General features: G+C 56.6%; 2 protein-coding genes across 3 annotated transcripts in view; both read right to left on the reverse strand.

Moving 5' to 3' along the window:
- Positions 1-1,186: 1,186 nt before the first annotated feature.
- TM4SF19 (transmembrane 4 L six family member 19) lies at positions 1,187-4,587 on the reverse strand. Its single transcript, XM_062006176.1, has 4 exons — positions 4,282-4,587; positions 2,780-2,857; positions 1,614-1,786; positions 1,187-1,373 (listed from the first exon to the last, which is right to left on the reverse strand). The coding sequence occupies exons 1-4, from the start codon at positions 4,456-4,458 to the stop codon at positions 1,187-1,189; spliced, it is 615 nt and encodes a 204-aa protein (XP_061862160.1). The 5' UTR covers positions 4,459-4,587.
- A 3,880-nt stretch (positions 4,588-8,467) lies between these two features.
- UBXN7 (UBX domain protein 7) overlaps positions 8,468-21,669 on the reverse strand; it is a 28,827-nt gene continuing 15,625 nt past the window's right edge. For both annotated transcript variants that reach the window (XM_062005875.1, XM_062005874.1), the window contains exons 6-11: positions 20,874-21,020; positions 20,431-20,521; positions 18,383-18,510; positions 17,189-17,567; positions 16,446-16,525; positions 8,468-13,318 (exon numbers count right to left, since the gene is read on the reverse strand). In XM_062005875.1, coding sequence (XP_061861859.1) covers positions 13,157-13,318; positions 16,446-16,525; positions 17,189-17,567; positions 18,383-18,510; positions 20,431-20,521; positions 20,874-21,020 — 987 coding nt within the window. In that variant the 3' untranslated portion in view covers positions 8,468-13,156. The remainder of the gene's footprint in view (positions 13,319-16,445; positions 16,526-17,188; positions 17,568-18,382; positions 18,511-20,430; positions 20,522-20,873; positions 21,021-21,669) is intronic.

A 21,669-nucleotide genomic window follows, 5' to 3' on the forward strand; every position in this document is an offset into this window, starting at 1 on the left:
AGAGATGCTGATGTTCCCTTTTCTCTGCTGTTGGAGCACATTCCTCTCTTTCTCAGCGGTCTCTCTGAAATCACTGCCCTGGATTCAGCTGGGACAGAGTTAGTTTTCTTCCTGGTACCTGGGCTGGGGCTGTGGTTTGGGTTTGTGCTGAGAGCAGTGCTGGTATCCCAGGGATGTCTGGTTATTGCTGAGCAGGGCTTGCACAGCACCAAGGCTGCCTGTGCTTCTCCCTCTGCCCCAAGGAGGCTTCAGGGGGGGCACAAGGAGCTGGGAAGGAGCAGGGCCAGGACAGCTGACCCTGACTGACCCCAGGGCTGTCCCAGACTCAGAGGATGTCACAGCAATGAAACAAGGGGCAGGATGGTGGTTGGTAGGCAGCAATTGTTCCCATTTGCATCACTTGTCTGACTTAGGGTTTATTTTTCTCTGTGTTGTTTTCCTTTTCATTACAATTCTTCCTTTTAAAAGAGCCCCTTCAATTATTAAACTGTTCTCACCTCAACCCACGACCTTTCCTCACTCTTGCCCTTCCCCTTCCCTCTGCCCATCCTGCTGGGGCGAGACCACAGCAGCCACCCTGTCACTGCCCAGGCTGCCTCAGTGCTTTGGGCTTTTTTAAGCTACCGTGGATGTCACAACTCTCCTCTGACACTTACCAGGGCCCTCCCTGCTCAGACAGGCTCAGGTCTGCACCCTGTAGAGGTTTTGGGGCAGAGGGCAGGGGGGTGAGGTGACAGGGTTGCTGCAAGGGGAAGCAGCGGCTGCTCCTGCCCTCATTGTGTGCAGGTGGGGGTGTGAGTGAGCTCTGAGGGGCTACACCACCATTCCAGCACCAGTCCTCCAGCTCTGCTCCATCCAAGTCCCCCAGCCCCAGCTGCACTCCTCTGGCCTCCTTCCTCTCTCCTGCCCTGTGCAGGAGACAAACCCCAACCCCAGTTGCCTGCCCTGCAGACTGACTCCCGGGGCTCTCTCCAGCTCCGGACGGCCACCAGCCCCGGGGCATCCTCTGCAGGAGGAGGAAGAGGTGCCAGCTGGGCACAGGGCTCTGCAGAACCAGCCCTTTGTGCTCTGGCCCCGTGCACCCCAGGGAACTCTCTGTCTCGCCTGGGGCTCGTGCAGGCAGCTGCCACCACAGCTCCAGCCTCCAGCCCTATCCCCCACCCTGCTCCTGGCAGCATCCTGGTCCCTACTTCCCCTCGCAGAAGCCACAGAGGCAGCCGAGACAGCCGTTGATGATCTGCAGGGAGGCCAACACCATCTCGGTGGCACTGACCAGCAGCAGGAGGGAGAAGAGGGCGACATTCCAGACCACGATGCCCTGGGGCTCCAGGCACACGCTCCACGTGCGCCGGTCCTGCAGGTAGTTCTGTGCCCTGTGCCACGGGGAGAGCAGGGGATGGCATGGGCCGGGGCTCCTGTGGCACTCCCACATGGAGAGAGGTGCCCCTGCCTCCCCTCTCCTTCATGCTGGGCTCTGCACGGCCATGGGAAGCAGCACACGAGGTGAGGACCCCTGCAGCTGCCAGGGTATTGTATCCTGCCCCAGCGAGGCCGACCCACATCCCCACCATCACCACCAACTAGCACTGAGCTGCCCGAGCACGCTGCCTCACCTGCTGTCAGGCTCCTGCCCGCTGCTGTCCAGGAAGGGGTAACCCCAGAGGGGGCCGTGCCTGGAGGTGTTGTAGAAGCAGAGGGGGCCGTTGGTCAAACCCACCCCGCAGAGCACGAAGCAGGAGGCAGCTCCCAGCAGCGCCAGCTTGGACAGCACGGCCGAGATGAACGCCTGCGGGGGGAACCGAGCAGGGTGGGCTCTGAAACGGGGCTGCAGAGCCCCAGCCCTTCACCCCAAGGGGCTTCTGTCCCAGGGAACTGAGGCTGAAGGTGAAGCTGTCACTGGGCTGTTGCAAGTGGGGATGGGCAGAGAGTGGGGATGTGGAGCCTGGCGAGGCAGAGCCTGTGCCAGCAGGGGAAGCTGTGTCCTGTGGGGAGGTGACACCACAGCCTCCTGCCCCATGGCCACAGGAAAGGGGACATCCTCCCACCATCCCACCTAGGAGAGGGGACAGCCCTCCACCATCCCACACAGGGAAAGGGGACACCCTCCCACCATCCCACACAGAGAGGGGACACCCCTCCACCATCCCACACAGGGAAAGGGGACACCCTCCCCCCATCCCATAAGGGAGAGGGGACACCCTCCCCAGTCCCACACAGGGAGAGGACACTCTCCCAACATCCCATAAGGGAGAGGGGACACCCCACCACCACCCCACACAGAGAGGGGACACCCTCCCACCATCTCATAAGGGAGAGGAGACACCACCTCCCACCATCCGATACAGAGAGGAGACACCCACCATCCCACTCAGGAAAGGGGACATCCTCCCCCCATCCCATACAGAGAGGGGACACCCCTCCACCGTCCCATAAGGGAGAGGGGACACCCTCCCCAATCCCACACAGGGAGAGGACACTCTCCCAACCATCCCACACAGAGAGAGGACACCTCCCCAACATCCCATAAGGAAGAGGGGACACCCCACCACCATCCCACACAGGGAAAGGGGACACCCTCCCACCATCCCACACAGAGAGGGGACACCCTCCCCCCATCCCATCTGGGAGAGGGGGCACATTGCCACAACTAGACACAGATGAGGGGACACCAACCCACCCCCCCATTCCAGTGCAGGGCCACAGGAGAGGAGGATCCAGGCCACGTCCCACCCTGGGTCACCCCCCACGTCCCCGGGCACAGGGCCCAGCGCTGCCTTACGTTGCGGCGGGTGCCGCAGTCGGAGCAGCCGGCACATCGCCATCCCACCGCCGTGATGTGGGCGGCTGCCAGCAGCACCTGCGGGGGCACAGAGCTGCTGGGCACGAGAGAGCTGCTGGGGATGAGGGGCTGAGCTACTGGGCATGAGGGGATGGGGGTGAGGGACAGAGCTGCTGGGGATGAGGGGCTGAGCTACTGGGCATGAGGGACTGGGGGTGAGGGACAGAGCTGCTGGGAATGAGGGGCTGAAGGGCTGGGGCTGAGGGGCTGAATTGCTGGGGATGAGGGGCTGAAGGGCTGGGCATGAGGGGCTGGGCATGACAGACAGAGCTGCTGGGGATGAGGGGCTGAGCTACTGGGCATGAGGGGATGGGGGTGAGGGACAGAGCTGCTGGGGATGAGGGACTGAGCATGAGGGGCTGGGGGTGAGGGACAGAGCTGCTGGGGATGAGGGGCTGAAGGGCTGGGGCTGAGGGGCTGAATTGCTGGGGATGAGGGGCTGAAGGGCTGGGCATGAGGGGCTGGGCATGACAGACAGAGCTGCTGGGGATGAGGGGCTGAGCTACTGGGCATGAGGGGATGGGGGTGAGGGACAGAGCTGCTGGGGATGAGGGGCTGAAGGGCTGGGGCTGAGGGGCTGAATTGCTGGGGATGAGGGACTGAAGGGCTGGGCATGAGGGGCTGGGCATGACACAGAGCTGCTGGGGATGAGGGGCTGAGCTACTGGGCATGAGGGGATGGGGGTGAGGGACAGAGCTGCTGGGGATGAGGGGCTGAAGGGCTGGGGCTGAGGGGCTGAATTGCTGGGGATGAGGGGCTGAAGGGCTGGCCATGAGGGGCTGGGCATGAGGGACAGAGCTGCTGGGGATGAGGGGCTGAGCATGAGGGGCTGGGGATGAGGGATAGAGCTGCTGGGGATGAGGAACAGAGCTGCTGGGGATGAGGGGCTGAGGGGCTGGGGATGAGGGACAGAGCTGCTGGGGATGAGGGGCTGAAAGGCTGGGCACGAGGGGCTGGGCATGAGGGACAGAGCTGCTGGGGATGAAGGACTGAAGGGCTGGGGATGAGGGACAGGGCTGCTAGGGACAAGGGGCTGAAGGGCTGGAGCTGAGCTGCTGGGGACACGGGACAGAGGGACAGAGCTGGGGGCACGAGGGGCAGCCGTCTGCTCCATTCCCTGGCCCTGTCTGCACAGCCCTTGCAGGACACGGTGCAGATGGGTTACTCAGAGTGCAGAGGGGGTTACTCAGGGTGCTGAGCAGGTTACTCAGGGTGCAGAGGGGGTTACTCAGGGTGCTGAGCAGGTTACTCAGAGTGCAGAGGGGGTTACTCAGGGTGCTGAGCAGGTTACTCAGGGTGCAGAGGGGGTTACTCAGGGTGCTGAGCAGGTTACTCAGAGTGCAGAGGGGGTTACTCAGGGTGCAGAGCAGGTTACTTAGGGTGCTGAGCAGGTTACTCAGGGAGCAGAAGGGATTACTCATGGTGCAGAGCGGGTTACTCACACTGAGGCCGCCTCCCCAGACGCCCGGCACGGCCTTGGCCTGTTGGCTGATGTGCCCCTCCAGCAGGTACTTGGATGCTCCCCCAGGGAAGAGCAGCAGGATGTTGGCTGCCACAGAGACCGTGCCCAGCACCAGCAGGCACGGACCCACCACCCGGCTGCACCTGCCCACGCACATGGCCGCCCTGCTGGGCACGGGGAGGAAGAGGAGGAGAGGAAGGGGCTGCCTCCAGCCCTGCTGCAGCCCGTGGCTCCGTGCCCATCATGCAGCTGCAGGGGGTTGCTGGGACTGCTGAAAGCACATCAGTCTCTCTCCAACCAAAGCCAATGGTCACTAAGCCCTACCATAGGTCTGGATATGCTGAAATCCCTTAATGGAGGTTATCACTGATGCTGAGGGCAGCCCTTCAGCTCCACTGGCACTTTGTTATCAGTTCACTTAGGAAGTGCCTGCCCATCTCCAGGCCACAGCTCTCCCTCTCCTGTATGCAGGGCAAGGGGTGTCCACTTGCTAAAACCAGCCTCCTCTGCTCCCCAGCTTTCCTCTGCCCTGCCCTGGGTTTTGCTTTATGACTTTTCCCCTTTCCCCGAGGCCTGGCACAACCCCTTTGCACAAGCTCCCGGCTCCAGCCACTTCTGGCCCTGGCTGGTGGATTTCAGGCTCGCTCTGGCTCTGCAGAAGCGAAGGGGCAGCACGAGGCTGTTTCTGTGGGAAGAGCTGCCTGAGGAGCAGCTCAGGCTGCACATCTGCTCTCCCCGGCCACAGGCGTTTGTGGTCTTGTGCAAGTCTCCCCTTTACTTCTCCAAGGACTCTCTTTCCCCTCCACCACTGCCCTCTCCCTGGGGAGGCAGGATATCTCCTTCCCCCAGGCAGCTCCTCAGGGCTCCCTGTCGCCCCAACGCCCCCCTTAAGCAAGCAGCCAGCTTTAGCTGCTGCCTCCTCCCTCAGCCAGCACAGGCAGACGAACCCCTCTGCAAAAGGGAGATGAAGCAGAAGTGCAGCTGAATCAGTCTCTGTCAGGACACTCCAAAGACACACTCACTCCCCCCCAGCACGTTCCCGAGGCTGAGAGCAAAGGGGGTTCCAGCAAAGCCCGGGGCGCCTCTCCCCCCACCCCGCCTGCCCAGCCTACCTGGGAGCGACGCCGCAGCAGCCACCCCTCACCCAGCCCCGTCCCGCAGGCAGCACCCAGGGGTGACTATTTATGCTGTCCAGGCTGCTCCGTGTCCTCCTCCCCCAGCCCGAGGTCCACCCACCGCGCCAGTCATGGTCCTTCCCTCTCCCACACAACGGGCAGCTGGGCAGGAAGAATGACTGTCCAGCCTGGGGCCGGTCCCTCCACGTCTCTCCTGCTGCCAGCAGCCACGAGTCCACCAGCACAGGCACAACTTCAGACCCTCAGGCTCTGCCCTCAATGCCTCAGCCATGGCCTGAGCAGCAAACGCCGTTCCTGCTGCAATGACCACAGGGGGAGAACATTCTCCCCTCCCTTCTGCAGCCCACTCCAAACGTTATGGCTCTGTGGCTTCCTCCATCACATTTCATCCTTTCCCCCGAGCAAAACCTTTGTGCATGGATGCTGAGCAGCTCAGGTTTGCCTTTTCCCACTGTTACCCACAGGAGGGAGGGAACATGCTGACACTTCAGAAGCTTCTGGATGAATGTTCCCATGTCCCAGCTGGCTCCTGGCTCCTGCCCTTTCCTTGCCTGCAGGCAGCTCAGCTTTCCTGTCCAGCACACCCCCATCACCTACATCTCTCACACCTTGCTGATGACACTGAGAGAGAAAAGTTAATTCTGCATGTCTTAATTACTGCAAGTCATCAGACTCTGGCGTTTCAGAGCCCAACTGAGGTGCTCAGGGCTGGTACCTGGCAATACAGAGGCTCCTCTTCTGTGCCCTCAAAGGAAAAAGCAGGTCCCAGAGGGGAACAGGACCAAGCACACACCTCTGAGTCTGAGAACTGGGAAGCTGTGGTACACAAAAAAGGCAAAAGCAGGGCAGTTTCCCTGTCAGAGGCAGCACAAAGAGGAGAACTGCTCGTGGGCTGTGCAGGCCAAAGGAAGAATCTTCACAGAGTTTGGAGAAGGGTTGGATTCCTCATGCCCTTGTCATAAGGACCTAAAGCACATCAGCTGCTCCCTTGTCTGCAACAGCCACAGCAGATGAGGTGCAAGTGCCTCACAGCCCCGGACCAGCCTTGACTCAGCAGATCAAACAGCCCCCAGGGTGTTGCCTTTGGGCCATAACTCGCCTCGCCACCCAGGGCAGCATCTGTCAAGCTGTCACCGGGGGCTGGGGGAAGTGGGGAATGGAGTGCCACATGGGAAAAGATGAGGGGGTGAGGCTGGGAAACTGGTCTCTCAAAAGCTGAGCAGCGAGGGCAGAACACGTAGGACGTGAGACCAGCCCAGCCTGTCCTTCCTCTCTTTTTCTGCTTAGAAAGAGAGGAAGCGTCTTTCCCTCCGCTGGAAGAAAATGTGTTGCAACCTCATCTTGTGCCCTTCCCTACGTCACAGCACCCTGAGCTCCCCACGGCACCCTGAGCTCCCCACGGCACCCTGAGCTCTCCATGGCACCCTGAGCTCCCCATGGCACCCTGAGCTCCCCCTGGCACCCTGAGCTCCCCACGGCACCCTGAGCTCCCCATGGCACCCTGAGCTCTCCACGGCACCCTGAGCTCTCTATGGCACCCTGAGCTCTCCACGGCACCCTGAGCTCCCCATGGCACCCTGAGCTCTCCACGGCACCCTGAGCTCCCCACGGCACCCTGAGCTCTCCACGGCACCCTGAGCTCCCCACGGCACCCTGAGCTCTCCACGGCACCCTGAGCTCCCCACGGCACCCTGAGCTCCCCACGGCACCCTGAGCTCCCCATGGCACCCTGAGCTCCCCACGGCACCCTGAGCTCTCCATGGCACCCTGAGCTCTCCACGGCACCCTGAGCTCCCCCTGGCACCCTGAGCTCCCTGCAGCACCCTGAGCTCCCCACGGCACCCTGAGCTCTCCATGGCACCCTGAGCTCCCCATGGCACCCTGAGCTCCCTGAGCTCCCCACGGCACCCTGAGCTCTCCATGGCACCCTGAGCTCCCCATGGCACCCTGAGCTCCCTGCACTCCGAGTTCCCTGTGGCACCCTGAGCTCCCTGTGCTGCTGCACACATGATCCAGCCAATCATCCCCCACAGCCAGCCCCACACCATGCAGGGTGAAGCATCAGGGCACTCATTTCCCCAGCATCACTGTTCTTCCCCTTACACCCACTCCAGCAACTGTAGTAACACCAGGCTAATTTTAGCCCCGGCAGCGCCGTGAGCAGCCGCGTGTTGTCCCTTCCCACGCCAGGCCCGTGTGTGGGAGGCGTCAGCACCGCAGCTCCGGCCCCCTGACTCCCTGCCTGGGAGGTGCCTCCTGCCAACTCTGACCCCCGCTGGCAGCCAGAGAGACAAAGGCACAAGTCAGAGGCTGTCTTGACAGCACCTGTAGCAGGAGGACACTGACAGTTCAAAAAGCCACGTTTCCTTTTGCTCTTCTGTTGGGAAGGATGGAAAATCCCAGCCCTGCCTCTATGTGTTTTCACAAGGGCATTTTTCCTATCAATGCACGGAAAGTTCCTCTCACATCAAGACTTTTGCAACCTTTGGAACAGGCTGAAGCTTCCTCAGGCTGAGCAAGCAGCTCGCTGCAGTCAGCTCTCCCTCCTCAGCAGGAGCTGGACGCTCTATTCAGTTCAGGTACTCGCTTTCACTCATCACCACACACCATCTCAACCATAGAATCCCTGAGTGGTGAGGCTTGGAAGGGACTCCTAAAGATCACCCAGCCCCTGCTCAAGCAGGTTCCCCCCGCTCAGGGGCACAGGAACGTGTCCAAGCGGGGCTGGGAACCTCCTCAGAAGGAGCCTCCACACCCTCCCTGGGCAGCCTGGGCCAGGGCTCCCTCACCTCAGCACCAAAGGACTTGCTCCTCCTGTGCCAGGGGCACTGCCTGTGCTCCAAGGGGCCCATTACCCCTTGTCCTGCCACTGGCCACCACACAACAAAGGCTGGATTTTCTTCCCTTCTACCCCAGTAACCTTCAGGCCAAACTCACAAACTCTCCATCTAATGCAGGGTCAGACTTCCAATTAGAACTGAAACAACAAAACCTCCCTCCCAAGCCCAAGAACCACGGGATGGGGAGAGCTACTGAAAACAGTTTGGTTTTATTTCCAGGATCAAATATTACAATAGGACATTTACATATATTTATAAAAAATGCAGCAGTTGTGTGTATAGATCAGAGGTTTCCTTGAGTTTGGTCCCTCCCAGCACAGGGAGCTGCAACCTTCCCAGCTGAGCCTCTCCCCGCTCCCACACGGAGCTGCCACCCTCGAAGAAGAGAAGTGACAAGAACCAGCAGAGTCAATGTTTGGAGACTCAGAGGTCACCAGTCAGAGGGAAACAATCCCACCTGCAACACTCACGTTGCCTCTGCTGAGGCACCCAGCGCCTCTCCCAGCTCAGCTCTCCTCGGGTGGCCTCCATGGAGCTCTACAAATAGCACCTCCTCTCCCTGCTCCACCATCCAGACCCTGGGACCCTCCCAGCCCCGAGGTCCCAGCAGCATTTAAGGAGCAGTTGCAGAGGAGCAGCTTCTCTGCAGCCCAGGCACACGGTCCCTGGGGGCTGAGCCCTGGGGGAGCCGGGCAGGGGGCCAGGGCTGCCCCAGCAGCCTGTGTGCAGAAGGTACGGACATATGGCTCTGTTCACTGGGAGGGGACAGACACTGAGAGCATCCCACAGGATCAAAGTCCCCCCTGCTCACAGGAAGGTGTCCATTAACCTCGTGGGGGTCACCAGGGAGAGCCTGGGCCAGGCAGAACGTCGGCCAACCGACCTCCCCAGCGAGTGGCTGGACTCCAGCCATGGCAGCGCGGGGCTCGGAGCAGCACTGGTGTTTTGCCTTTAAAACAGAGGCTGTCCCATCGACAGGAAAAGGATTCCTGCTCAAATAAATAAAGGTAAATGAGAGGAGAGGCTGCACCTGGAGCTGTGAAACGGCTGATGACAGCACACCCGGGCTTCAGGGCACTGAGACCTCACCTCCCAAAGCACATCTCTGCCACCTCTGCCCCCATGGACAGACAGGACTGCCTATTCTGTTACTGACCCGGCTGAAAAAGGGACTGAACAGGAGGAAATGTCATTTACCAAACCAAGAAGGGACAGAAAGCGAGTGATGAGTTCCTGAAGTGACACACGGTCCCGCTCACACGGACACTTCCACACACACCTCAGACCTGTTTCTTCACATGGTTTAGGAGTAAAACCTCACAACCAGCACATTTGATGCATCTCTGCAGTGCCTGGTACCTGACAAAGCCCCAGCCCAGGCGATGCCTGGCCCCCAGGAGGAACCTGCTGTGAGCTGAGCCCCTGCTGCTCCCCGCTCCCTGCGACGCGCTGCGGCGAGCACAGAGACCGGAGAGGCCGGGCCCTTCAGCAGCCAGGGTTACCCATTAAACCCCTCGCTGCCAGCCCCTGTGAGGCAGAAACCACAGCACCAGTGGAAGTGGCAGCTGTGAGGCGCTGCAGGTGAGGGGATAAATCCCTCCAGAACCCCAGTCCACCGCTGCAGCGGAGCGCGAGGAAGGCGGCGGCACGTGAGGTGCTGCTCCCCTCCTGCCCCCAGCCAGGCAGCAGCCCTGGCCAGTCCTGCAAAGCACAGCCCTGCAGAACTGCTGGGCAAACCTACTCAGCAGCAAAGCCACCTTTGGGTGCCTTGGGATGGACAACTAGCAGCTGACAAGGCGACTGCACTCACACACCCTGTTGGCAGTTGGGAAGGAGCCCACGAGCAGCACCGGCGTCAGAATCACAGGCCTGACTTCAAAGCCGGAGGGAAACGGCCCAAGTGGGCTCAGAAACGTTTGGCACAGCCTTCACTTGCCCTTGTTGGTCAGTCAGCTCGGCTTAGGGAGACCTGAAATCCTTCTGTGGGCCTCTGAGGGGTCACCAGAGAGAAGCCAACGGGAAACGTGCCAACAGGACCTGGCAGGGAAGGGCAGGGCTCATTTTGCACTGTGCCTTACCAGCTGCAATGAGACATTAGGTGTCAAAACCAAGTGCTGTCAGAGGAAGAGCAGGGGCAAAGGAAACTGCTCCTCAGGCAGCAAGAAGCCTGAAACACGCTCGGTGTCGAGTCCTGTACCCAGAACAACCCCACTGCCTGCACACACAGCTGCCCCCCCCAGCTCAGGGCAGCCCCTGCACCGCCACACACAGACCACAGCCAACCCAGAGCCAAAGGAAGCACCAGCCACAGCCTCTGAAGGGTTTTTTTCCTTCGTCTTCCCTATTTGAACACCTCCCTTTGCAATCAGATCCCAGGTGTTTTGTCCAACCTTGGCAAAAGCAATTTGAACTTCAGGCTGAGGATCTAGAAGCGACTGTGACAAAGGCTCTTTGCAGTCAGAGCCTGGGTCATGTTTTCAGCCACGTTCCTCCAAAGGGCTTCACCAGGAACGAAGATCTGAGCAGGTTGGGCCCTGGTTGGTGCTGCTTCTGAGCACCTCTCAGCCACTACAGCCCAGCTGACTGACTGCTGTGTGTGCCACAGCACTGGCTTTGTTTGTGTGGGGAAGAAGGGAGAAAGACTAAGAAGAACCAAGAGGGAGAAGAGCCACGTGCAGGGACTCGTATTCCTTAGCTGTTCCTTCCCTCTGCCTCCTGCTCACAAACCAAAGTGACAGAACACTGAAAGGACAAACACGTCGTGATGGAACCAAAGGAACAGGCTCATTTCTTTGAGCTCATAGTGGCCCAGGGCCACGTTTGCTTCCTCATGACAAGTGCCTGAGCTGCTCCCAACACAACCAAGCACCAAGGAGCTGCCCAAGGGCTCCCAGACTGAGCTCTGATGGCTGGGTGAGGGGTTGCTCCTCTCCTCACAGCAGGGCAGAGGAGCGACGCAGCTTCCCCTCCTCCCGCTGCCGAGGCTGCTGTGAGTGCTTCTATACCCCATTGCTTCAGCCTGCCTCAGCCTGGAGCCCCAAGTGCAGCCAGGGAGGGGAAGAAGAGAAGCTGCCAATAAAACTGCCCTGGGATTGAAAAAGCACCATCTCCCCCTGGCCCCTCGCAGCCTGCCCTCGCTTCCCCACAGTTAACACTGGACAGGGAACAGGTTTCAAGGCAACAAGCATCAGAGCAAGTTGTTCCAACCAGAGAGCTGAAGCCACTTGGGGAAGCATCAGACCTACACAGAAAGGGTTTCCTTCTGCCAAAGGTAGGAATGTGGATATCCCACAACGATGATGGATCCTTCAGCAGGGAGCTGCTGCCTCAGGAGTCAAACACCAACACTCTCCTCTGCTGGCCCAGCACTTTGCTTCCAACAGGACCTCTGCCCAAACCAAAAGTGACACGTGATGTCACATCAGCCTTTGACCTGAGTTTGCTTTCCTTGTGCTGCACCCTGCAGCAGAATGCAAACCAGGCTCTGTGCAGGAGGGAAATTAACTTACACAGCTGTATGACTACAGGTAAAACCTCACCTGTGAGCAAAGACAGTTGTGAGCTGACGTCGTCCTGGGGAACCCCAGACATGTTCTGTGACTTCCTGCACTGAAAGGCTCCAAAGCATGCTGGCTAATATGAAGTTAAAGGCACAGTATCTTGAAAAGTTTTAGTCTATGGTACATTTCTGACCACTGAAGTCTTTTTCTTTAACAAGTGCAATCATCTGAGGGCTGCAGAAGTTGGTAGCAGCTACGGAAGGTCCCGTGTGTCTCCCTCCTCACCAATGAGGAGCACAGCAACCTCAGTTCTCAGCTGTGAACACACAAACTCAACCTCCACCTCGAGGGTTGGTGGGCTTCCCTCCCCATCACACCCACTGTGACAGCAGCTGATGGACAGCTTGAGGGCTGGAGGAGATGCTGGGCAAACAGGGCACTCTGCACACCCTGCTCCAGGCGCTGTCACTGCTGGGGAGGCAAACCAAGCCCCACACAGGCACAAAAGCCACCTCACCGCCACGTTGTTACAACTGCTGCTCTCCAGAGAGCCCAAGATCCTCACAGCATCCTGCCACTTTCTGTCATCACCTGCAAAATCCTGAGAGCAAGTAAAAAGGAGAGACTTTGGGGATGTTGGGGAGGCAAGAGATGGAAACCCAACCTACGTCTACCAAGTTCTGCTCCAACAGTGGACACGAGGCTGTCCCCCTGGGCCAAGCACTCAGTGCCACGCAGGGGATGTGGCTGGGTGCCTGCTCGTTTTCCCATGTCCCCTGGCACCACTGAAAGCAGGAGGAAAACACACATGCAGTTTAGATGGGGGCAGAGTATCTGGCACAGCTTGACTCGGCTCCTTCCCAAAGCCCACGTTTCTGAAGAGCGTGGGGTAAGGGAACCCCTGGGAAGGCTGTAAGGTTAATGGAGACCTTTCCTGGAGAGGCTCAAAACAAAGCCTGTACTGAGGACGACACACTCTCCTTACAGAGAGATGACTCAGTGCCCCATCACCACACCATTGTACAAAAATAACTTAAGCAGGCAGGTTTGAGGACAGCAGCGAGAGGGGGTGTCGTGGCCACTCCAGGCCCCAGCATGCTGCACACGCAGACCACCCTTGCACTTTATTCCAGGGAAACAAAGGAAAGATGCTCTTTCCAATGCTCTCTGCAGGGCCCAAGCTGAGCAAGAAAATAAAACTCTCAACACTCTCATTTGGTCACTAGAGCAGGAGGAGGGAAGAAGGGAGAGAAGGGTCAGCCAGCTGCCCGCCCGATGCCAACGCTGCAATTGTACGACCCTTAACTGCATATCGAACGGGTTGGTGTCCCAGGCAAAGAGGGGAGGGGAGGGAGGCTGGGAGAACTCAGGCCGTGGTGCTAATTCCTTTCCTGCACAAAGACTGTCTCTTGAGGACACAGGCCTGCCTCCTGTAACGTGATCTCATAGTCCAGGTGGGAGAGTTTCCTCCGAGGGAAGTTGGTGAGAAGCTCGAAGCGTTCGTTGGGGTATCCTTTCGCCTGGACGTGTTTCACGAGGGCCTGGAGAGAAAGAAAGGCAAAAGAAGTGTCATTATCATTCAAAGCAACACAAAAGAGGAGACAAAAATGTTTTAAAAAAAGAGGGAAGTTTGTAACCACAAAGGAAATGTTGGAGTTCTGCACCTGCTACAGACCCTCTTTTACTTTAGTACCCGATTCGGCCCGTGCTTGGGATCACCAATCCTAAAAGCTAACTACCCAGTGATGCCCTTCCCCAGCTGATTCCTTACAAGACAGGAGATGCACATTACAGCATGTTCATTCCAGAGAGAGGAATTCCACATCACACACTCTAGTCACAGTAAATTAGGGCTGCAAAACAAACCCTTGAGCAGCTCGAAGCAGAAGCCCTCACTAAACCTAAAGGCCACCAAAGAAGCACATTTGTGAGGCAGCACTGACAGAAACAAATGCTGAACTTTCACTGTTCCTGCCTTCAAGAGGTTTTGGAGCTGTTTATTGTTAAAGCTCTTTTCAACTCATTGCCTCCTCTGCCTACAGTAGCAACTGGGGCAGGGGACAGAGGGCATTGGGACAAAGGGGTATCAGCCTCATAACCCAACAAGCAGCTGTGTCAGGAAGAGCTCATGTCCATGCTAGGGTGAGAAAGGTTGGCCAGGTTCATCAGGGAACGCTGCAGGTGAGAGCAGAGGATGGGCAGGGAGGGATGGAGAAGAGCAGGGGTTGGGGAGAGCAGAGGGATGTGTTGACACCACTGCTGGGCCACACCTGGAACCCCTGCCTTTGGTTTTGGGCTCTCCACATTGGAAAGGGACAAGGGAAAAACAGGGAGGGCCCAGTGAGAGGCCATCGAGATGACCAGAGTGTAGGACATGGCTCAGAACACCAAGAAAGGTTGGAGGACTTGGATTTGCTGAGCTTAGGGGAAAAGGCTTGGTAGGAAGGTGATCACAGCTTTCCAGTGTAAAAGGCCTTTCTTTCCCAAGGGTACACAGGGACAACAGCCAACACACACCAGCTGCTCCAGGACAAATTTCACCTGGATGTGAGGAAAGAGTTTTTTACAGTGAGAGAAGTGCAACTTTGGAGTAAGCTGCCCAGAGAAGCAGTGGGATATCCCTTGCTGGAAGTACTCTAGACTCCTCTGGAGAGGGCTTTGGATCTCCTCATCTCCAGCCCTGCTTTCAGCAGAGGGGCAGAGCAGATGATCTCCAGGGATCCTTTTCCACCTGGACTCTGTCAGCATGTGATGCCTGCAGAGCAGTCAGGGAAGCACCTGCACAGAGCAGCCAGGGAAGCACCTGCACAGAGATTTGTCCTCCATTCATCGAAAGCCACACACAAACCTTTAGTACAAGATGACTGTTGCTTCAACCTCCTCTTTTAGCCTGACTGCTCTCTGATGGGCTTTGCAGCCTACAGAGCCTGTCTCTGGTGAGGAATGCCAGTGAAGGGCTTTGATTTCCCTTTCAGGCAACAAGGACGATCAGAAATGCTTTAGAAACCACTGTGTTTTAAACAAACCAGTTTCAATTGACTGTCCACATCTCCCCTCTGTCCTGTTACTGCACACCTGACAAAACCTGGTTAACAACAGGTCAGACCCAGGCAGGGGCTGAGCTGCTGAACAGAGGGAGGTCAGCTTACTCAACTGCCCCCAGTAAGCAACTGCAACAAAAAGGCAGCGTTCCTGGGGGAGAAAGGGATGACTGTGCTGTTGGAGATAACAGAGTATAGAGAAGCCACTCTCCATCAGTAACAATGCAAGGATGAACAAAGAAAGCAACACTTTTAAAAACCAGCCAGTGTTGGTGGGAGAGCAACATCAGACCATCAGTTAAAACTGCCAAAGTGCATCTGTCTCGGGTTTAGTTCTGCACAGCAACTCCAGGCTGAAAAGCGCAGCACGACAAGGATGCTCCCAAAGAAACACCTGAGACTTCATCCTCATCTGACTGAAAGGGCTTTAAAAGATCACATGAGGTGAGCACAAAAGCTGCCTGTTCAGCTCTGCAATAAAAAGGTCTCTTTACCCACAAACCTTGACTCACCTAAATTCCCCTGCTGACTGTGGAGCAGGCGGCAGTGAAGGAAATCACATGCTGAGATTAACTTCCTTTAACTCTCACAGTCCATAAAAGGAGTCAAACCAGAAGCCAGGATACCAGGAATACAGCAGTATTAGACCTAAGCACCACCTAAATTGACTAGCTGAGCCTACATGTTTACAACACTCCCCGCCTTGATTTAACAGGCTGCTTTCAGAGAGCTGTAAAAGAGTACTTGGGAAAACATTCTACACCAATGCCTGCTCCGAGGCTGAAGGTAAAGCTGGTACCTACAGGAAGAGCTTGAGCTGCTGCACACCCCTGGAGTGCTGCAGACTAGGTTATATCCTCGTTTTCTGTAGGAGATTTGACACTTTTGTCCTAAACGTGCACAGGATCCCTCTGAAGAGGTGTGCTTTTGCCTTCCCCGAGGCCTCCAGGCAGAGTTTTTAGGCTGGCTACATTAAAATGAGCTGAACTGGCCACTGTGACATGAAACCTCACAGCTAGCAGGGACACAGGGGCCTCTGGACACGCTGCTTCCCAACAAGCACCTGTGAACTTTGGCTGGAAATGCCATCCACATGGCAAACAAGCCCAAAGCCCAGCTGAGACACACACCTGAAGGACAGCAGTTCAACCCCACTGCCAGACACCGGTTATGGGAGAACCTGCTCTGAGCTCTGCCCTGTCACCCCTGTCGGGGAGGCTGTGAGGATGTCCCGTGACAGAGGTGGAGAGCACAGGAAGGGAGAGCTTTGCCTCCCTTTGCACCACTGTGTGACCATGGGCAATGACTGAAAAACCTCCCCCAAACCCACAAATAAATGAGAGTGTTTTATGGTATTTTAATGACCAACGCAAAGGTCATTTAGAGACACTTTCTAAAGCAAATGAGCAGGTTTGGGACTAAGGAAGGCACTGCAGTGTACACACAAGCCAAGCAGCAATGGAAACACTCAGAGCCAGCAGAGTGCTGCTGGGAAGAATGACATGGAAGGAACACAAGCTCCCCAGACATACCACATGCATGAGATCAATAGTGCCAGCATGGCAAAAGAAATTGCCCACTTCCAGCTCTCCTCTACTCAAAGAAGGGTTTGATTAACTCCACTCACCAGGAGTTTAGCTTGTTCGGGCAGTGAAACTTGTTCCCTCTTTCCGTCTGGATACCTCAGCATCAGCTGTGCCTTTGGTCCTATCACAAAGGAAGTCACTACAAGTTAGCACACAACAAGGCAGCTGAACCCAGCTCTGCTGTAGATTTAGGCAGCACTCAGGGACTGCAGGCAAATACATGGTTTCCAGGCTCTGAAGATACATTTCTTTCCCATGTGTTTAGAATCAAACTCTGGAGCCTTGCAACAGTTAATAGAAGGGACTGAAAGCAGTGTCAGCCTGCCCACACTGTTTCCTGTGCCCTTGAGACCACCTCACCCTGCTGCAGCCCAGCTGGGGCACCACAGGCCTCGTCCCAGCACAAGCTGCATTACCAAAACTCAGAGCAGCCAAGCTAACTGAGCAAAGGTGGAGCTGCTGTCATCCTGCTTCTCCTTAGCACCCTGGCAGGAGCCATGCCATATGCACCTGCATCACACCAACACAGACTCTATTTGTGGATGAGGTCTCCAACCAAGGAGCTTGTGCCCAGTGTCCACCGTGGCTCTGGAGCTTGTGGGATCACTAAGCCACAGCGAGTTGCTCACACGGCTGGTGTCAAGGAGGGAGTGAGGCTGAGAGCAGACTTATCCTTCCGAACCAAGGGATGAGACCATCCTTGTCAGTGCATAAAGAGTTTCAGGCCAAAAAAACCCCAAACCAAAATGCAGGTGACTAGGGAAAAGCCCAAGAGGCACCTTACCGTTCACATCCAGGCCCTGACACGTGCTCTCGGGCCTGTCGCCGGGCTCCTCGGCGCAGGGCAGCAGCCTGTGGTTGGCTGCCGGCCCGGGCTCAGTCCTTGCACAGGGCTCAGCCTGAGCTCGCCGGCTCTCCTCCTTTTTATACCCCAAGTCCTTGTGTGGAGACTTCCTCAGCTTGGCAGGATTCTCTGGCTCCTCCTCCTCCTCAGAGCCACACACCGAAATGAACTCCTCGCTGCCCGAGAACAGCTCTGACTCGGACTCCTCGTCGGAGCGACTCTCCGGCTGGGCCTGCGAGGAGTCGAAGTGCGTCTCCTGCAGAGAGGCCTTGATAGCAGCTTCCAGCTGGCTGTCCTCACTGGCGTCAATGAGGCTCTCCTGGCCAACACACAGCGACACAAACACATCAAAACTGCTTCCAAATGTGTCAGCCTTCCAAAGAGAAGACGCTCAAAGTGTTGGGAACAGGCAGCACAGGAAGGCAGCCGGGCCGCGAGTTAATGGTGCTGCAGCACAGCCAGAGCCCAGCAGCAGAGCTGGGGAAGGGGCTGGAGCACAAGGCTGCTGGGGAAGAGCTGAGGGAATGGGGGTGTTCAGCCTGGAGGAGGCTGAGGGCAGACAGGAGCACTCTGACACTCCCTGACAGGAGGCTGTGGCCAGGGCAGGTTCATCTCTGCTCCCAAGATACAGGACAAAAGGAAACAGCCTCAAGTTGCCCCAGGGGAGGTTGAGGTTGGAGCTGAGGCAGAACTGTTTCCCTGAGAGGGGTGTCAGCCCCTGTGCCAGGCTGCCCAGGGAGCTGGGGGAGTGCCCAGCCCTGGAGGGATCCCAAAGCCGTGGAGCTGAGGTGCTGAGGGCTGTGGGTCAGTGCTGGGCTTGGCAGAGGGAAGGGAGGAGTTTGGACTCCAGGAGCTTCAAGGGCTTCAACAACCAAACAATTCTATGATTCTATGATTCTCCTTGGAGTTTCACAGGGAGCAATGTGTTTTCTTTACACATAGGCACAATTCCGTGGCTGCCAAATCCAAAACAAATGCTGAAAGCACAAACTGCACAGCCAAACCAGTTATGGGTTCTCCCAGGCAATCCCTGGCACACCACGTTTTTGCACACACAGGATATCAGTGCAGCTGGATAAGGATGGGCTGTATGTTCTTTCAGGTTTCTCCAGTCCTAGAAAGCCTCAGACTTACTGAACGAGAACACTTCTGGGGAGGGCTGGTAGAATGGCCATCCAGCTGTCCATGCTCGCTCAGGAACCCAGTTACTTGGTCCAAGAAAGAAGTGACATCTAGCTGGTGCCACTCCACCAGTTTCTGGCCTAAGGGAACAAAAGGTGTTGTGAAGCACAGTTTCAGTAGCAGCTCAGTGGTCAAACACAGCGACTCACTGCCATGTGTACACCATGCAGGAGTGGCTATTCATGGAGCTACAGCTTCCCACAGGCTACTTCCTACGTGTCATAACCTGAGAGTTATGGAGCTTCCTCCTTCCACCCTCTTGGAAAAGGTTTCAATCATGGACAGACAAATACCCTGTGAACTGGGGGTGTTGAGTCTGGAGAAGAGGAGGCTGAGGGGAGACAGGAGCACTCTGACACTCCATGGCAGGATGTTGTGACCAGGGGCAGGTGGGGATCAGTCTCTGCTCTCAAGTGACAGGGCAAGAGGGAACAACCTCAAGTTGCCCCAGGGGAGGTTTAGATTGGATATGTGGAACCATTTCTTCCCCAAAGGGCTGTCCAGGCCTGTCCCAGGCTGCCCAGGGTCATGGTGGCGTCCCCATCCCTGGAGGGATCCCAGGGCCCTGTGGCTGTGGCTGAGGGCCATGGGTCAGTGGTGGCTGTGGCTGAGGGCCAGGGGTCAGTGATGGCTGTGGCTGAGGGCCAGGGGTCAGTGATGGCTGTGGCTGAGGGCCAGGGGTCAGTGGTGGCTGTGGCTGAGGGCCAGGGGTCAGTGATGGCTGTGGCTGAGGGACGTGGGTCAGTGGTGGCTGTGGCTGAGGGACGTGGGTCAGTGGTGGCTGTGGCTGAGGGCCAGGGGTCAGTGGTGGCTGTGGCTGAGGGCCAGGGGTCAGTGGTGGCTGTGGCTGAGGGCCAGTGATGGCTGTGGCTGAGGGATGTGGGTCAGTGGTGGCTGTGGCTGAGGGCCAGGGGTCAGTGATGGCTGTGGCTGAGGGCCAGGGGTCAGTGATGGCTGTGGCTGAGGGCCAGTGATGGCTGTGGCTGAGGGCCAGGGGTCAGTGATGGCTGTGGCTGAGGGATGTGGGTCAGTGGTGGCTGTGGCTGAGGGCCAGGGGTCAGTGGTGGCTGTGGCTGAGGGCCAGGGGTCAGTGGTGGCTGTGGCTGAGGGCCAGGGGTCAGTGGTGGCCATGGCAGTGCTGGGGAATGGTTGAACTCAGTGAGCCCAACAGGTCTGTGAATTAGGCATCAAAATTGCAAAAGCCAAACCACTAAGTTTATGAAGAAGCATTTGCACATTCTGCCTGCTTTGGCTCTACACCTTGGCAAGCACTATTTGCTTTTGTAAGTCAAGTGCTACAAAGAGTCTCCTCACTGCAGCCTCAACATTACAAATAGAAATGGGTTTGGGTGGTTTAAGTCAAGGAGCAAGAAATTTGCAGCTACAACACTTCTGTCTCAGGCCTGAGAAGCACAGGGTGAGACCATTAACACAGTTGCATTATATGGTGATAAAAGAAGGAAGGTGTGGGGACACCAAAGAAGAAACCAACAGCTTCAAAAGAGCTGGAGAGGGAAGTGGGATTATTCAGTTAAAAAAAAACCCCACCAAAAATCAAACAACACACTCAAAACCAAAATGGTATTTCAAAACGAAGATGCAACTTCCTAAGTTGCCACCGAGCCTCACAAAGCTCCCGCACAGGAGCAGGGGGCAGAGTCATGCACTGCTTGCAAATACCGCCCTTTATTCATCATGTGATTTCAAGCAGCTGCTGAAAGGACGCTGTAAAACGCTTTTTCCGAGTTTTACCAGCAGATGGTAGCATCTGCACCCTCTAAGCTAAGCACCCAGTCCCACAGCCAACACACAGGGCCTGGCAAGCCTCGGGAGCTGCTTTCCTTAGCTCCTCACCAACTTCTTCAGGGACAACAAGGTCTCTCAGAGAGCAAAACACTGTAACAGATTCTTCAGCTGAATGGAGCACAGAGTAAAAGCTGCTCTCTAGCCCACAGGTATCACCAGGCCTTGTGCAGGTGGGCAGCCAGCACTGCTCTTACCTGTCCTGGGATCCAGGATGGAGACATAAGGGAAGTCTGCCAGTTTATAAAACTGTATGTACCTCTGTCCTTCCTCACTGTCATGGTACACCTACAAAACACCACGGAGGAAGCAAATTACTGGCTGGAGAGGGAACACGGAGGAACTGCACCATGGGAACATACAAAGGTTTTGTCTCTTTAAGTGGTATGTACAGTTCTTGGTGGCAAGCTGAAAATACATCTCCAACACTCCACATGCATTGCAACATCTTGCATGCATAAGTGAAAGGCAGCTCAGGCATTCAAATGCACATCCACAAGCTACATCTCCACTAACTGCTCTTCTGTCAGTTCACCGAGGGAACTGCAGCAGTGCCATTTCCTTGGAAGCAGCCCATTGCTCTCCCTGCCCCATCTACCAGGGCAGGCAGCCACCCACAGGGCCCTGCTGAGCCTCCCACCTGCCAGAAGATGAAATGCTCCCGGATGATGTTCTTCACAGCCTCGTTGCTCCAGACGTCACGGTTGAGACACTGGCAGGCAAAATCTTGTACATTCTGAATGTTTATCATGAGCCATTTGTTTTGCATCTGACCACACTCCTTGGCCTGTAAACAAGAGAGAAAAGCTTCATGAGATAACTGTGAAGAGTCAGACATAACCAGTGCCAGCAGCGACCAGCAGTGGCTTCTAACACTGTCAGGTTTTGCACCAAGACCTCTCCACGGTGCGAAAGATGGACAGTGCTCATGACAAGGCACTGGCAGAAGAGAAGGCAGGGCTGAAAGACTTGCTCTAAATGAGACTGGCTGCCATCACAGAGGCACAACGATGAGCAGAGCTGCTGGACTTCAACAAGTCAAGCACAGAGTGGGCAAAGCAACCTTGGGTGGGTGGACGCCGAATAAAGGGTTTGCTCAGGGAGGAGTGCAGCCAGTCACACTGAGTGACAGGAGAGCAAAGACCTGCTCATTCCAAACATAAACCTACCAGCAAATGCAAAGAATCAGGATGTTAGGGAAGATTTTGCTGGTTTGGGCAGTACTTTTTCTCCAAGCCCAAGGTTTTACTTTTCAAAGGAGCTTCAGTCAGTGCACTTCCCAACAGCCAGTGTGTGACAGCCAGGCACAGGAACCCCACACGCCCAGCTCCAGCAGGTGAAGGATCTCAGCCTACAGAGCCAATCTGCATGGCCAAGAAACCATGAGCTTCACTCAAAGGAAAAAAATGATGTACAAGCACACAACAGTCATCCTG

Source organism: Colius striatus, chromosome 12 (genome assembly GCF_028858725.1).
Source record: "Colius striatus isolate bColStr4 chromosome 12, bColStr4.1.hap1, whole genome shotgun sequence".
In the NCBI taxonomy this organism is placed as follows: Eukaryota; Metazoa; Chordata; class Aves; order Coliiformes; family Coliidae; genus Colius; species Colius striatus.

What these genes read in the sequence shown, in the direction of transcription:
- TM4SF19 (XM_062006176.1), bottom strand. Translation starts at nt 4,458, where the DNA reads ATGTGCGTGGGCAGGTGCAGCCGGGTGGTGGGTCCGTGCCTGCTGGTG. An exon ending in TCTGGGGAGGCGGCCTCAGT is followed by an intron (nt 2,858 to 4,281) that starts GTGAGTAACCCG and finishes GTGCCCCCGCAG; the next exon opens with GTGCTGCTGGCAGCCGCCCA. An exon ending in GGGCAGGAGCCTGACAGCAG is followed by an intron (nt 1,374 to 1,613) that starts GTGAGGCAGCGT and finishes CCCGTGGCACAG; the next exon opens with GGCACAGAACTACCTGCAGG.